Here is a 15728-nt window from a genome sequence, read left to right as displayed (position 1 = left end):
ACACGACAGCAGATTCAACACACACTGATGATACACAGATTCAACTACTGTGGCAGCGGCAGTCCTGCTGTTTAAAGAGAATATTAAGTTATTCAGCATTTTTATGAATGTTACCCATTCTTTAGATGTTATTTGCTCTCCATTAACTGAGACAGTTTTCTGAGACAGGGCTTGCAATTAGCACTGAATTAACATATTGTATTTATAATATTGTCATTATCATTTAACAGCATCAACACTAACTGTTAGAAAATAGTAAAATTGCTGTTCACAGAGCTCACAGTGAGGTCTTTACTAGGTCGGAAACACCAAACCTCATTTAACTAACCTATTAATCAACTAATTGTTTCAGCTCTAATATATTTACATTTAGCTCTAAATAACATTTTAATAGAAATATCATTTTCATTAAGAACACCCATCAAACGTTGCCATAAACCACATCCAGCAAATGTTTTCTCCTCTTGATTTTAAGAATATTTTCCACTAGTGGATCTATCCCTGCAGATATCTGTCTCAACAGAGGGAAACCGAATTACGTTTAAGGTGTTGAGAATTTCTCTGCCTGTATTGTTTTAACTTGTGTACTCTGTTTTTTAAAATTGAGCCAGTATGAAAATTTTCAAAGTGGTTTGACACCAGACTGGTACACTGAATTTTGCCAGGTGTCCCACTTCAGTGAGCTGTCGATCCTGAGTGGAACATAATGACACCATGTCCTAAAAGAAAACACAAAGCATCTGACTATCACGTCCCATCGCGTAACATCAGAACTCTCTGTTCACACTGAATCCACTGAATAAGCTCTTCTGTTAGCCTATCTCATATAAACAGACCACGCAGCTATCAGCTGTGTGCTTGAGAACCTAATGGAGACATAACCACTTAAAAGATAAGTGAGTAGCTTACTTGGTATCTTCCACCCTTTGCAATATTACTTTTTAAAACAGAAAACACACATTTTATATTGTGATATTTAATTACATAACAGACATTATAGCCAACAGCAAGTAGCTTAGCTCGTTATTACCGACAGTCATTTACCAGAAACTTCCAGCCTCCTGGTGATCTCCCTCCAACAAGCTGGCACGTCATTTTGGGTTTTGTAATGAGATAAGAAGGTATCATAGATAATTCCTCATTTCAACTTTATGAAGTAGCTGCTCCTCGTCCATTGCGGCGCTTTCAAAGCGAGCGATAGGAATAAACAAAAACAGGACGTTCGACAGTAGTTCGGCTCACAGCATGGCTACTTTCTAATTTGTCAGAACTTGTCAAGATCTGTTCAGCTGTTTTGCGTAAAATCAAACTGGGTTAGGCTTGTTCACTAACTCTGCTTTTCTCCATTGTGTATTTATATAAAGTGTTTCTGGTTTCACTGTTGCACAACCAACTTCCCTTAGAGGACAAATAAAAGTGACTGATTGATACACAGCTGGACGTAATATCCCAGTTAAACATTAGTTACTGAGAATTAATTAAAACATTTTATGAAATTAATACAATACAGAACAAACTACAGCAAAGTGCATTGACTTTTTGGGCTTTTCCCTCACTCAGAAAGGTCTTCATCAGACTGCTGTATTACAGCTTCAGTAACAGAAGTATTAGTTGTAGATTTAGTAGTAATATCAGAACTGCTGCTGTATTAGAAACAGTGTCAGTACTGGTGGATCTGTCTCACCCTGATGGAGGTCTCTCCTCCGTGTGGCTGCTGCAGGCGGAAGACTTGTGCCACCATGTGGTCGGTGGTGGGATGCAGCAGGATTCTGCGAGAGGCCAGGCCGACCATCACATAGCAGCCCATCGGAGACAAGCTAACAGAGATAGCATTTGGACCTGTGCAAGGAAAGTCAACATTAAAACGCTGATTGGGTACATTACAAAAGAAAGATGGATCTCAGTACAGTAATGCAAACTGGACTTTTTGGGTTGTAGACATTACTGCTTAATAAGGGTCATAAAACTGCAGAATCCAAACTGTCACTTTCATCTGACACCTTCGAATTTTAAGATCAGTTTACTGAATCTTTGTGTCAAACATATAATTAACTTGTTGAGGAACACTACCGAATCTCTTGGTGTAGAGCATCTCTCCCAGGTTGTGGGGAGCCAGAGAGTAGATGGCCAGGATGCCCTCATCTGGAAAACCCCGCTGACTGCTGGGAATGAAGACCGCCAGCAGCTGACCATCTGCAGAGATGTCGCAACTCGCGTCGTTATAGATCTTACAGTTTGGCACCAAAACGTTGACTGAAGCTGGAGAGGAGACAAACAAACACAGACACATTTCTCTTCAGCATTTCGACACATTTTTCAAATGAAGCGCTGTCTACTTTGGAATCAACTAAACTTTACAGCACTTCACAGAAACACCACCACACATGTATAAATGATCGCAACGGCGTAGGTGACATGCATAAGCTACCACATAGGGTCTGCTGCACAAGTATTGCTGCATCATAAACAGCCACGACTCAAAGCAGAAAAATGCAGGTAAGCAGTTGTTGTACCGTTGCTGATTTCAGGCAGGTCAAATTTGGTGAAGTCCCACCACTGCAGACGGTAGGTGGTGTTAGCGATGTTGCTGGCGACTGCGGACTGACCGTCCCCGATCGATGCACCTGGAAAACAACAGTAAGCCCTGTTACTGAGGACATTCATACAGAAGAGAAGCAACAAAATAAAAGCTGGTCAGGTCAGTTACTGATTATTTTCAGTGTCCTACCAGTTAGTTAGATTTCGTAACTGAATTTGTCTGGTGAAGTTGTGAAACTGAACAACATGCACCAAACCTTATCAGCATTTGGCTTGCAGCTGGTGATTTCCAAACCTAAAATGGTAATTTTGGTAGCACTGCAAGGTGTGTGTATTTACCAGCGAGTACTCTGTTGACAGAGGAGTGTGTGGCCAGACCAGGCTGCCCTCTTTCATGGAAGATCCCAGCATAGGGCAGATATTCAGGGAGGAGGAAACGCCTGAAGGACAACAGGACAAAACATTTAAATCCAAGCCTGGACTAGAACAACAAAAGATTTCTGGACATGTCACAATGACAACTGAAACACAGAAAAATCAAACTTCTTCATCCAGGACTGCATATTACAAGTTCAGGTTTTCCTTCACTTTCTGAACTTCAAGGAATATTACTGATAGTGTGTTTAGAAAAGAGAACAGTCTGCAGACTGCTCTGCACAGACGAAGCAGAAAAGTTAGTTAGGATTAGAGCTTAGTGCTGACTCACCGTGGGACAAAGCGACCCAGCGAAGGTGCAGACATCCTGGCGTTACGTGGAGTCCTGTGCCTCGCTCTGTCTCCATTATCACTGGAATAAAGAAAATGGTGAGGCTACACAGAAAAACAAAATGACAAGCACTGTTTAATATAGTACAGGATTACATGCTAGGAAAAGGCTTAAGTGCCAATATAACAAGAGAACAAAACCATTATTGGAACAAAACACCATTTTCTCCTCCTCACAAAATAATAACTGGGCTGAAAATGTAAGAAAACTTATTTAAAGCTTGTGTTGGCACTGCCTCTGATAGATGTAGAGCAGACAAATCAGTTATATATGTTTATGGATAGTTTTTTTGTTATATAAAAGTTCAGAGAGTTAGAGGTCGCTATAATCAATCTTGGCAGAAAGACTCTATTGAACTGTTAATTCAAGCGTTAGATTTTCCTAGTCAACCAATAGTCACCATTTAGGGCCATTAGTCGACTAGTCGCCCGCATGTTTACGATATGAATTTAATCACTAAACTATATATTTTGGGTGGGGCAACACAATGGTTTGAGTTGAAGGTGTGAGAAAGAATAGTGTCAGTAACATTGTTAACACTGTGCTACATTACAGAGAAATACAAACCGTACTAATGAACCTTCATTAATATAGGCCTATATTTTATCTCCAAGTGCACGTCACACACTGAGCGAGCCGCCTGTTAATGACGCTGTGGGCTAATGGGCATGTAGCTACTTCCATGTTTCACATGATACGTCATGTTTGTAGTCGACCAATGAAGATGAGTTTACATATCACCTTGGGTTCGTCCTTCACCTTCTCAAAATGATCCCACACTTTGGATTTCCTGCCCGACATGTTATTAACTAGCCTGTGGAATAACTGCAGGTACCAGCCCTGGAAATTAGGGGCCGTACACATGCTGCGTCTTTAACCCCTTGGAAACTTGAGGTCGGGTGCTGGGTGCCTTTTCTGTGCCAGAGTGCAGAGCTGATCTTCTTCCAGGAGCTGCTTATAAGCGTGTCGGCCTATCGTCTGTGGGACAGATGTAAAGCTCTGGGTAGCCCTGCACTAACATGATCAACTTTTCCGAATTTATCAGACTGAATATTTACAGAAGAAGGGAAAGATATCGGTTGGCTGTGATTGGTTTGTAACCTGACTCCTGTCTGACTGCTGAGCGTGGCCACTTTCTGTGTCTGTCCTTTCAAATTAAATGTCCACACGGTCCAGTCATATGGGTTTTGATTTATTTTGACAAGGCACAGCTGCTAATAGAGTTTCACGTATGTTTGTTTTTTTTCTGCGACTAAGCGACCAATGAAATCTTGACGACTAATGTCCTTTCTGGACTAACGTTTGGTCGACCATTAGGGGGCAGCCCTAGTCTGAACACAATATTCATGTCATATGTATGTTCAAAGAGTTAAAGGTCGCTGTAATCAACTATGGCAGGACTACACTATTAAACTGAGCAAAGCTAATATGATGCTTCAGCAGTTAAATCAAGTGTTATAAACTGATGACATCACTCAGGTCCTCAGGCAGAACTAATAACTAGAGACGTCTTGAGTTGTATCAGGGCCCATATGGGCATTTTGTCCGTTAATCTTTCAAATCACATCAATAATTAAAGTTTATATTTTTAATATTTTTGAATCAGGGACTTCAGCATTTGGATCATGATGCTCAGGGAAAATAAGATGCGTCAGATAAAGTATCTACAGCTGTTATTTAAATGTGTCAGATACATATTTTATCATCATTTAAGTAAATATGTATAAGTATTGGGCTGATCGATTTTAAAGGACTCAGATCACGACAGTGTGATATTACAGTTTACAGTTTTCTTGGCACAACTCAAACACTTGGATGCCATAACGCTTCAACTCCCTTCAGCCACTGTTTTGATAGTCCACCAACTTTGCTTGTCTTTGTGCAAAGCAAACAGTGTTTTTCTTATCCTGTCTCAGACAACGTCCACACTCATGGGCGGATTCACAAAAAATGCACTGTGGCCGCTGACAGCACAATGAGTTGCGCTTCACTTCATCTACCCCGTTTCATCGTCCAATTCACAAAGGATATTGAGTTAATGATATTACAGTGCAGAAACACTCATTAAGTTTTGCAGCTGAGAGCAATCTGCCCTCTTTTTGCGTCTGATTATCTGTTACAAAGCATTAATGTTGCCTTTGTGCCAGACTGTGGGCAATTTGTGCAGCTTTCTGAATTCACCCATCATTCAGCTAAATCTGATTAGATACAGAATATCATCACGTTTCATATACTTAAAACAAGTTTAAACTACGTAAGAGACAAAATGAAATTTACTCCAACTCCTCAAAGTCCACATCGCTGTTGTCCATGGAGCTGGACGGGTTGGTGGCAGGACTGTCGGATGAGGATGACATGGCGCGTAGGCGGTTCTGCTGGTAGCGAAGTGATCGCTGGCGAATGCTGTCCCGCCTTGACAGATACTGGATCATCCTCTGGGCGTAGTAAGCAGCTGGAGAAAGCCTGGACAGCACAGAGGACGAGTTCAGGTTCATCCTTATAACAACAAAGGAAGTATGACCACAGTATTAGAGGTAATACTGAGATAAAGTATAGTCATGTGCCTGACTAGATCGGGGTATCATGAGGTGTAAGAATGTACCTGGCTGGAACAGGGTAAATGAAGTGTAGCAGTGTACCTGACTGAATCGGGGTCAGGTGAATAAAGTGTATTAATGTATCTGGTTGGATCAGGTAAATGAAGTGTATTAATGTACCTGGCTGGATGAGGGTAAATGAAGTGTATTATTGTACCTGACTGAATTGGGGTAAATGAAGTCTATTAATGTACCTAGCTGGATGAGGGTAAATGACGTGTATTATTGTATCTGGCTGGATGAAGGTAAATGAAGTGTATTAATGTATCTGGCTGGATCAGGTAAATGAAGTGTATTAATGTACCTGGCTGGATAAAGGTAAATGAAGTGTATTAATGTATCTGGCTGGATCAGGTAAATGAAGTGTAGTAGTGTACCTGGCTGGATCAGGTGCATGAAGTGTATTAATGTATCTGGCTGGATCAAGGCAAATGAAGCGTATTAGTTTGCCTGGCTAGATCGGGGTAAATGAAGTGTATTAGTTTACCTGGCTAGATCGGGGTAAATGAAGTGTAGTAGTGTACCTGGCTGGATCAGGTAAAAAAAAGTGTATTAATGTACCTGGCTGGATGAGGGTAAATGAAGTGTATTATTGTACCTGGCTGAATCAGGGTAAATGAAGTGTAGTAGTGTACCTGGCTGGATCAGGTAAAAAAAAGTGTATTAATGTACCTGGCTGGATGAGGGTAAATGAAGTGTATTAATGTACCTGGCTGGATGAAGGTAAATGAAGTGTATTAATGTATCTGGCTGGATGAGGGTAAATGAAGTGTATTAATGTATCTGGCTGGATCAGGTAAATGAAGTGTATTAATGTACCTGGTTGGATCAAGGTAAATGAAGTGTATTAATGTACCTGGCTGGATGAGGGTAAATGAAGTGTATTAATGTATCTGGCTGGATCAGGTAAATGAAGTGTATTAATGTATCTGGCTGGATCAAGGTAAATGAAGCGTATTAGTTTGCCTGGCTAGATCGGGGTAAATGAAGTGTATTAGTTTACCTGGCTAGATCGGGGTAAATGAAGTGTAGTAGTGTACCTGGCTGGATCAGGTAAAAAAAAGTGTATTAATGTACCTGGCTGGATGAGGGTAAATGAAGTGTATTATTGTACCTGGCTGAATCAGGGTAAATGAAGTGTAGTAGTGTACCTGGCTGGATCAGGTAAAAAAAAAAGTGTATTAATGTACTTGGCTGGATGAGGGTAAATGAAGTATATTAATGTACCTGGCTGGATGAAGGTAAATGAAGTGTATTAATGTATCTGGCTGGATGAAGGTAAATGAAGTGTATGAATGCACCTGGCTAGATCGGGGTAAATGAAGTGCATTAATGCACCTGGCTGGATCGGGGTAAATGAACAGTGTTAGTGTAGCTAGCTGGATTGGGGTAAATGAGGTGTATTAGTTTACCTGGCTGGATCGGGGTAAATGAAGTGTATTAATGTACCTGGCTGGATCAGGGTAAATGGGGTGGTCTCTCGATCCTGACATGTCATAGCGAGACAATGATAACAAAGATGATTCCAACAGTCGCCTATGTGAAAGAAACACAACAGGTGTATTTAGAGAGGTAGTAGCTGGATTAAATTATTTGGGTAAATGTTATTTAAGTCACCCTGTGGCTTAAAATGCATGTCCAATAGCATGTCAGCCATAAATCAGGGCTCCTACAGCTCAATTTAGACCAATTTTACAGTAATCACAATTGTACCGGTTTAAGCCATGCTACAAAATCTTTGTTGAACAGTCAATTTTCAATAAATCTGCATTTCCTATGTCGTCAAAGGTACAGTGACAACTAAGCTTGCAGACAGTAGATCCTCTGCTCTGAGCATCCCGGCCACAGTAAAGATAGTTGTGTTGGTTCCACTATCCTGATCTGTGTGAGGTCACTGTGAGAGGCATTCGGCAAATACATTTAAGGGGGGGGGGGGATGTTACCAATTATTTTGAGATTTTACAATGCAACTAGAGCTGTAGCTATCAATTATTCAGTAATCAAGTATTCTACCAATTAATACATGGATCAATCGAGCCATAACTTCAGAAATGCTTCTGCTTTATTGAAGAGCCATAGTTAATACATACAAGAGAAACTATGACAGGTCTCTTGAATTAAAAACTAACTGGGTTCTTTTTAAAAAAAAATCAATATTTTTGTTGCTTTAATCACAGACAATAATTTGGCTCCAACTGCTACTTCCACCAACTGGTATTTAGATTTTTCTTTTTCTTTTCTTTCTTTTTTTTTGCATCATTGTCAGGGGAGTACTGTAGGCGTCTGCGTGTCACTATCATGATAGTAACATGAATGAAGCTCAGGCTTTCATAAATTGACTACAGCATTTTATTTTCTGTGATTATAGCACTAAGGTAGCTCAGTTTTGCTCAAGAAAATAAACAGAAAATAAAATGCTGCAGTCAACTTGTGAAAACATAACTAGCACCCACTTCCTTGAAAAATAAACTGATTTTCAAACAGCTTTGTGTCACCGCTGTGTGGGCAGTTTGTGCAGATGAACGGAGTTTGGCTTCCCTCCGTGCCGCTTAGGGCTCCCCACTCATCTGCCGGCTGGGGTCTCCAGGTTACCTGTCATCCGTTTTTTTGCCACAGGATGAGCGTGGAGCTCTCGGCGCTGGCAGCACAGAGGGAAGCTAAAGTTAATGTTACCTTGTGTCAGGTTGGCTCCATGGACTGGATGCTTTCTGCTGAGATGCACTGACATTGTGCTTAATGCGGTAACGTAGTTTGGTTTTACATTGTGTTTCAGCTGTAATCTCAAACTTCGGATACTTTCTGTCATTTTCTCGCCCCTTGCTATTTTCTCTTTCTTCCGTCATTTTACAATCTCTGCTACCGAATTATGTCTATTTTGAGCGTGGTTGTATGATTTTTAAGTATTTTCTTCTTCATGTCACGTCTCTGCAGTGTAAATGCATTGTACCACAGTGATAATCATGAGTGAAACACAGTAATATGTGTACAATTATATGGATTAACGAAGCCGCAGATATTAGATGTTTTGATACCAATTAAGGCCTTATTATTTGAATAATTGAATTCAATACCTTTAAAGACATTTGAAGGATTCACAGGAACCCTAATAAACAGTTGACAGGCTGTCAAACAAAGATGTCAAACTTGCCTGCAAAACTCAAGATTAACCCAAAGCCAGATATTATTATGTACTTATCACACCGATGTGGCCACTTTAATCTCAGACTTCACACTCTCATTGTGTTCACATAAGTGTATATACAGGTACTAGCCACTGACAGACACAACGAGCGTACCTCCTCAGGGAGTCCTCATCTGGAGGGTCAACAGGCATTTCTTGGCTTAAGGCCTCCGCCGGCTCTGCCGATCTGCCGGCAGCAGCTTGGCGGTACACCCTCTCCCACTGCGCTGTGTCCTGGTTGTACACCAAGCCCACTGTCTGCTCTCCAGACTGGCTGGGGGACGGGGCTATTGGGAAGGCCACTGTTCCGGCTCCTCCACCTCCAGGGGGAGGCGGCTGCTCGCTAGGCTCCGGCGGTACCCTTCTCTCTTGGGGCTGGGTTTCTAGTGTCCTCCTGCCCTCCTCGGGCTGCCAAGGGGAAGAAGAAGAAGAAGAAGAAGAAGAAGGAAAGGAGGTGGAGGAAGAGGAGGGCTCCAGAGTGGAGGCAGAGGTGGAGGAGGCCTGGTTGGTTCGCTCCCAGCGCTGAGAGTCATGGTTAAAGGTCAGCAGGTTGTGGCAGGCCCGGCAGCGGTTTAGATGGCCTCGGGACGCTGGGGGAGGAACATTGTTCTCCAGGTTGTGGGAGGTAGGAGGAGGGGGGAGAGGAGGCTGGTAATGAATGATGGTAGGGGAGGAGGTGGAGGAAGTTGTGGAAGGCCCAGGCCTCTCTGGGTCCATGTTATTATTAAGCAGCTCTTGGCTCTGCTCCTGGCTTCCATCTGCCATGCCACCTCCTAATGGTGGCTCCAAGTCCTGCATGCGATCAAACTCCATGAAGTAGCGGCTAAGGTTGCACTGCAGCACATTGCGGAAAGAGGCCGTGTTGCTGCGAGAGCCATCCCAGAACGGATGATGCCCGCTGCTTGTGCCTGCAGCATCTCGGGCCCCGGGATCTCCTTGTTGGGGGAAACCCCGTCCTTCAGAGGCAGAGGTGTAGACAGGGGAGTGAGAGGAGCCGTCCTGCTGACGGAGCACTGAAAGAAGGCTGATAGAAGAGGAGGAGGTTCTGGGAGGCAACACACCTGAACCCACCCCAACTTCCCTCATACTTAGCAGGTTACGTGTCCAGTCAGGTCCTGGCCTGGAGGTGGAGAGCGGTTCTATGCCACTTGGTGCAGGGGGATTAAGAGAAGTGCCGGCGCTGTAGTAGACTGAGGTAAAGGCTGAGGGTCGCTCTGAGGGCTGTCGGGGCTCCGTACGGGCTGAAGAGAAAGTTGAAGCTGGGGGAGGCTGGGGAGCGTCAGATGACACCCTGGGATCAGAGGCGGTCACATCGGCTGCAAGGGAGGGGTTGCGATTGACGGAGCAGCGGTAGCACAGGCAAGCCATGCCCAGATGCTGGGTGCAGCCTGGGAAGGGAGGCCCGCGTTCAGAGCTGGGGTACTGGGCCAGAGGCATGCTGGGAGATTCTCCAACACTGCTTCCATTGTCACCTAGAGGGCGTGGCTGCTCGCCTCCCGCCTGAGCCCCCGGGGAGCGAGACGACAAGATGTGGAGGAAATTGTGGAGGATGGGTGTGCGGCGAACTGGTTGAGAAGGCAAGAAGGAGCGCTGGCGGAAGTGAGGCATCTCAACACTGTCCATGGGAACCTCAGAGTCCTCCTCATTCTGAAAGAGATTCAACAGCTCTGAGAACACCACTCAACCAGCAATTAACAACAGAAACACAGTCAGCTGTGCTCACCTGCTGATTGGACGGATTGACTATCGCCGTCAGTAGGTTGTGACCAAGAGGATCAAACCTCACCAACCTGAAAGGAACACGTGGACAATTAAACGACAAAGGGAAACACAAAGTTCTGCAGACATGTTCACTCTTTTTAAAAGTGTGGCCAGCACAAAAACATAAAGATCAGTCGCTAATTAAGTCTGGGAAAAAAAACACTGAGTGGGGTGAAAATATCTGAAACATACAACAGCTCATGTGGACAGTGTAACATCCATTTATTTCTAACTCATCAGTGAAACAACAGAGTCAGTGTTTGCCCTACCATTATATTAGGGGGGCGCCTAATCTGTACAGTATCCTTATTTTGAAATTTGGCCAACATTGTCCACCACAGTGACATGAAGGAACACTGTTGGTACAATGCGGTCCACACGGACTCTTAAAACCTCACTATCTAACTAGAGTCTCCATGACGACTCATGTTCAACCCACCGGACTCTTTCCGTGTCACTGCCCGTCTTCACCACAGCGAAGGGCTCCGGTCGGCTCCAGTCCCAGAAGTGGAGCTCGTTGTTGGTGGCGATCAGGAGGAGCTGAGCAGTCGGGTGGAAGGCCAGGGAGGCAATGGCAACATTGCTCTCTGTAAACCAACTCTCACTGCCGCCCTGCAGAGAGAACACTGTGTTACCACTGCAGATAATCAAACACGTGTGTATCATTTAAAGGGGAGCACCACCTAACTTGAGAATTCCAATGTGTTATTTCCATGTCTGAGGAAAGTCCAATCAATGCTTGTGAACATGAGCTACTCTCTCTCAAAACCAGAGAAGGAAGTCTTATACTTGTGATGTCACAGGGTGTCAAGTCTGGAGCCGCTCCACAGACAATGAATGGGAGACTGATACGTTTGTTTTCTTTTTTAATACCCAAATGAGCTTTATTCTACTGTGTACTTAGTTGTGAAACAGAAAGTGTTCCCATATACTCAGAGCATTGCCCCGGGTGCTCTCAGTGTCATCTAGAACATCTTTCATCATTAAGTGGCCATGGAGCAGCTCCAGACTTTACACCCTATGACATCACAAGTTTGAATTTGGGAGAGTTGTTCATGTTTAGGATTAGTTTTGTCTGTCTTAGACCACAGGAATAAAATGTATGATTTTCTGAAAACAGGCATAGTCCACTTTAGCAAGTAAAAGCAGTTTCATTAGAGATCATTTCACCAGAGAGAGGGAAAGAGGAGTGGATTTAAATGATAAAACTATTTCTTTTTTAAACAGTAGTAATGGGCAATATTAGGCCAGAGGCAACAAATCTCTAGAGCTGCATATCATTTTAACTATAAATTCATTTCTAAATTGATCATGTGGTAAATAAAATGTCAAAAAGCTATCACAGTTGACGTCATCTCGTGTCTTGTTTTGTCCAACCAGCAGTCCAACATCCAAAGAGATTCAGTTTACTGTCATTGAAGCTCATTCTCACATATGATAAATTGCAACCATAAAATGTCTCAATACTTAATGATTCATTTCTTTTCAATTGACAAGGGAAGAAAGTTGGGCATAATCATCATAAAAGGAAATATAATTTATCCATCCATCCATTCATTCATTTTCATCCACTTATCTGGGGCCCAGTCATGGGGGCAGCAGACCAAGCAAAGCACCCCAGACATTGGGGACCGCGAGGCGTTCCCAGGCCAGATGAGACACGTAATCCCTACAGCATGTTCTGGGTCTGCCCTGGGGCCTCCTACCAGTGGGACTTTCCCAGAACACCTCTAACAGGAGGTGCGCGGGGGGATCCTGATCAGATGCCCTAACTCAACTGACTCCTTTCAATCTGAAGGAGCAGCGGCTCTACTCCGAGCTCCCTCCAGATGTCTGAGCTCCTCACCCTATCTCTAAGGCTGAGCCCAGCCACCCCACAGAGGAGACTCATTTCAGCTGCTTGTATCCGTGACCTCATTCTTTTGGTCACTACCCAGAGCTCATGACCATAGGTGAGAGTTGGGACGTAGTTGGAGCAGTAAATCAAAAGCTTTGCCTTCTTGCTCAGCTCCCTCTTCCCCACAATGGTCCGGTGCAGCGCCCGCATCACTGCAGAAGCCGCACCAAACTACCTATCCACCTCACGCTCCATTCTACCCTCACTCGTGAACAAGACCCTGAGATACTTGAACTCCCTCACTTGAGGCAGTAACTCTCCAAACCCAGAGGGGGCAATCCACTGTTTTCTGGCAGAGAACCGTGGACTCAGATTTGGAGGTGCTGACTCTCATCCTGACCGCTTCACACCCGGCTGCAAACCGCCCCAGTGCATGCTGGAGGTCACAGTGTGAATATAATTTATGTCATACTCCTTACTGTTCCACATTCTATTAATTTGTTTAATTCTGTACTTCACTGCTTTTTACACTTGTGGTTAGATGCTACACTGCATGTCTTTGTCTCTGCCTGTAGTCTGAGCAATGACAGTGAAGTCATTCTTTATCTAAACTTATGATTTGAGGGTGTCTAGTAGGTAAACCTAAAGGGGTGATTTTATCAGGGTCACTTGATACAGTACCTCAGAGGTTATGGTACCTTAGACAGTGATACTCACATGCAGGTCCCAGATGCGGACTTCACCATCAAGGCACCCGGAGGCCACCAGGCCGGGGATGGTGGGGTGAAAGGTCACACACCAGGGGGTTCTACGGTGGCCCACTAAGGAATGTAGGCACTTTCCAGTCTTCACCTCTGTTATGTAAATGTTGTGGTTGACGTGTGTGGAAGCCATGAGAGTCCTACAGGAAGAAAAAAGAGTTCAGTGAACAAATATTAGCTTCAGGTGTTTGTCACCTCACTAATAACGAACATAACTCACTGTCAGCTCTGTGTAAACATACGGGCAGCAAATCTCACTGAGGAAACTCGCTCATATGTTAAAACAAGATTTTCATATTCCAGCTACAAGGTGCTGGAAATGAAACACTGGATGTGCTATGTTTACTACACATTCAGTCTGACAGCGTTACAGTTCAATTAAATCATTTTACAAAGTGAATTCTGAAATTTTCGACTTTTCAAAGTGTGGATGGATGTTCTCACCTGTCGGGGCTGAATGCCAGCAGGAAGGTTGATCGAGGGCTGTCCGGCAGCTCCACTTTCTGTAAGGGACACAAACGTGTTTAGAGTCAGTTAAGTGGATTCAAACTATGTGGTAGCTCCTTCTAGAGAAACAAGAAAAAACAGTCTTAAGCCCCTTTTCCACTGCACAAAAAACCTGCAAACATCCGTTAACATCTGGCTTTTTAATGTAATGGGAAAGGTAACAATCGGCTCTCACACCCAGGTCAAATGACTCTGCAGCGGTCATGGGTATTTATTGGCTCCGGCCCCAATCGGCAGTGATGCAAACACAACACCCAGGTGAACACACTAATTTTAGCCCCTTAACCGGCAGGATGCAATGACACACCACAAAATACCGTCCGTCTTGTTGTCTTGTCATCACATGATTTTTGCTAGGGAATTATTTCCCACATGGTCGAGATATAGGGATGGAGAAAAACTTAAAATTCTTAGATGCCTCGCAATTCTCTCTTGAACGATTATGCCTCGATGCAGATAATAATCAGAAACTTAACTTATTTTTCAACATTCTGATCATCAGTCCAGAGCCAAAGGCAAAACGGCAGACCTCCACATGTGCAAGAGGCACGTAACATACATAAGGTGTGTGCCTCTGACGTCTGCATGTTCCTTACTGGTACGTACCATCCGTGTGCGCCATGTTTACGCTCTAAACTAAACTACCAACATGAGAGCATGGCTGAGCATGAGTAAACGAAGAAGGACACAATACGACCAGCACCCCCTGGCTTAAAAGCTAGTGTATGGAAACATTTTGGCTTTTACTAAGTTGGAGGGAAACAGGAGTTGGACAGGAGCCACACTGTGTGCAAGGTGTGTTCGACTAAAATGAAACACCACCTTTCATGTTTCCACCTGGAGTTGGAGGGAAAGTGCCAGGCTGTGGTCCCTGCTAACCAGAGAACGATGCAACAAGCGCTTTCTAAGTTGCCACCCAACTCAGAGAGGGAAGAGCAGACCACCACCTCAACTGCAATCTTTATTGCAAAGGCTTTGCGCCCCTGTTCAGTTACTGAAAACCAGGGCTTTCACGCTATGTTGCATACACTGGAGCCGAGGTACGACATCCTGTCAACGTTTTTTTTTTTTTTACTGACAAAGCAATATTCACACTCTACAACAAGGCTAAAGCTAACGTCATGGAGTCCCTGAAGAAAACAGGTAGGATTGCTTTAACGTGCGATGCGAGGATGTCTACTGCCACTGAGTCTTATGCCCCTGTGTCAACTTTCAGCTCTCCTTCTTTTTCCTGCTTTCAGGAAAAGATTATGAAAGGAAATTCATTAATTCATTTAAGTCACAGGGAGTCAGTGATTAAAAAAAAAAATCGTGTTTAGAAACCCAGGATTTTTATGCATCAAAATGCATCGATAATCATCGAATCGTAGCCCCTGAATCGTAATCGAATCGACAGTCAAGGTACCAAGAGATTCCCACCCCTAATGAGATATCACTAAGTTTCTAACTGACGAACATGTGGAGGTGCAAACATTTTAAAATGTATAAATGTGGAGATCTCCATGCCAAACTTCTCTAAGCTGCTATGGGTCGACCGATGTGGCTCTAATGTGTGATTAGTTTTATTTATTTAATCATACATGATGCTAAGATGACTGTCAGGGGATTTGTTCCAACTCCTGTGTTTCCCAGAGTGGTAGTAAAACTAACAACTAGTCATATCCCATTTCATCAGTAATTTAATGAAAACATCCCAGTTTGTTGTCACATAATGAACTGCTCCCTGGTCTTCATCTGTGCTCTGCAGCATGGACTCGGAGACTGGACGTCGTTTATTCTG

The 15728-nt window shown here is 43.7% G+C and overlaps 1 protein-coding gene across 2 annotated transcripts in view; it reads right to left on the bottom strand.

Moving 5' to 3' along the window:
* Nucleotides 1-15728, bottom strand: part of ambra1b (autophagy/beclin-1 regulator 1b) — a 38134-nt gene that overhangs the window by 9345 nt on the left and 13061 nt on the right. The window contains exons 3-14 of one of the 2 annotated variants that reach the window (XM_049573646.1): nucleotides 13886-13944; nucleotides 13398-13581; nucleotides 11283-11455; nucleotides 10806-10872; nucleotides 9198-10729; nucleotides 7351-7437; nucleotides 5582-5800; nucleotides 3245-3325; nucleotides 2878-2978; nucleotides 2514-2624; nucleotides 2071-2259; nucleotides 1685-1839 (exon numbers count right to left, since the gene is read on the bottom strand). In XM_049573646.1, coding sequence (XP_049429603.1) covers nucleotides 1685-1839; nucleotides 2071-2259; nucleotides 2514-2624; nucleotides 2878-2978; nucleotides 3245-3325; nucleotides 5582-5800; nucleotides 7351-7437; nucleotides 9198-10729; nucleotides 10806-10872; nucleotides 11283-11455; nucleotides 13398-13581; nucleotides 13886-13944 — 2958 coding nt within the window. The remainder of the gene's footprint in view (nucleotides 1-1684; nucleotides 1840-2070; nucleotides 2260-2513; nucleotides 2625-2877; nucleotides 2979-3244; nucleotides 3326-5581; nucleotides 5801-7350; nucleotides 7438-9197; nucleotides 10730-10805; nucleotides 10873-11282; nucleotides 11456-13397; nucleotides 13582-13885; nucleotides 13945-15728) is intronic. The other variant, XM_049573648.1, reaches the window with a different exon arrangement.

Source organism: Epinephelus fuscoguttatus, linkage group LG4, assembly GCF_011397635.1.
Source record: "Epinephelus fuscoguttatus linkage group LG4, E.fuscoguttatus.final_Chr_v1".
Classification (NCBI taxonomy): domain Eukaryota; kingdom Metazoa; phylum Chordata; class Actinopteri; order Perciformes; family Serranidae; genus Epinephelus; species Epinephelus fuscoguttatus.
The sequence above is the reverse complement of the archived record's forward strand: the minus strand, read 5'-3'. Positions and strand labels throughout refer to the sequence as shown.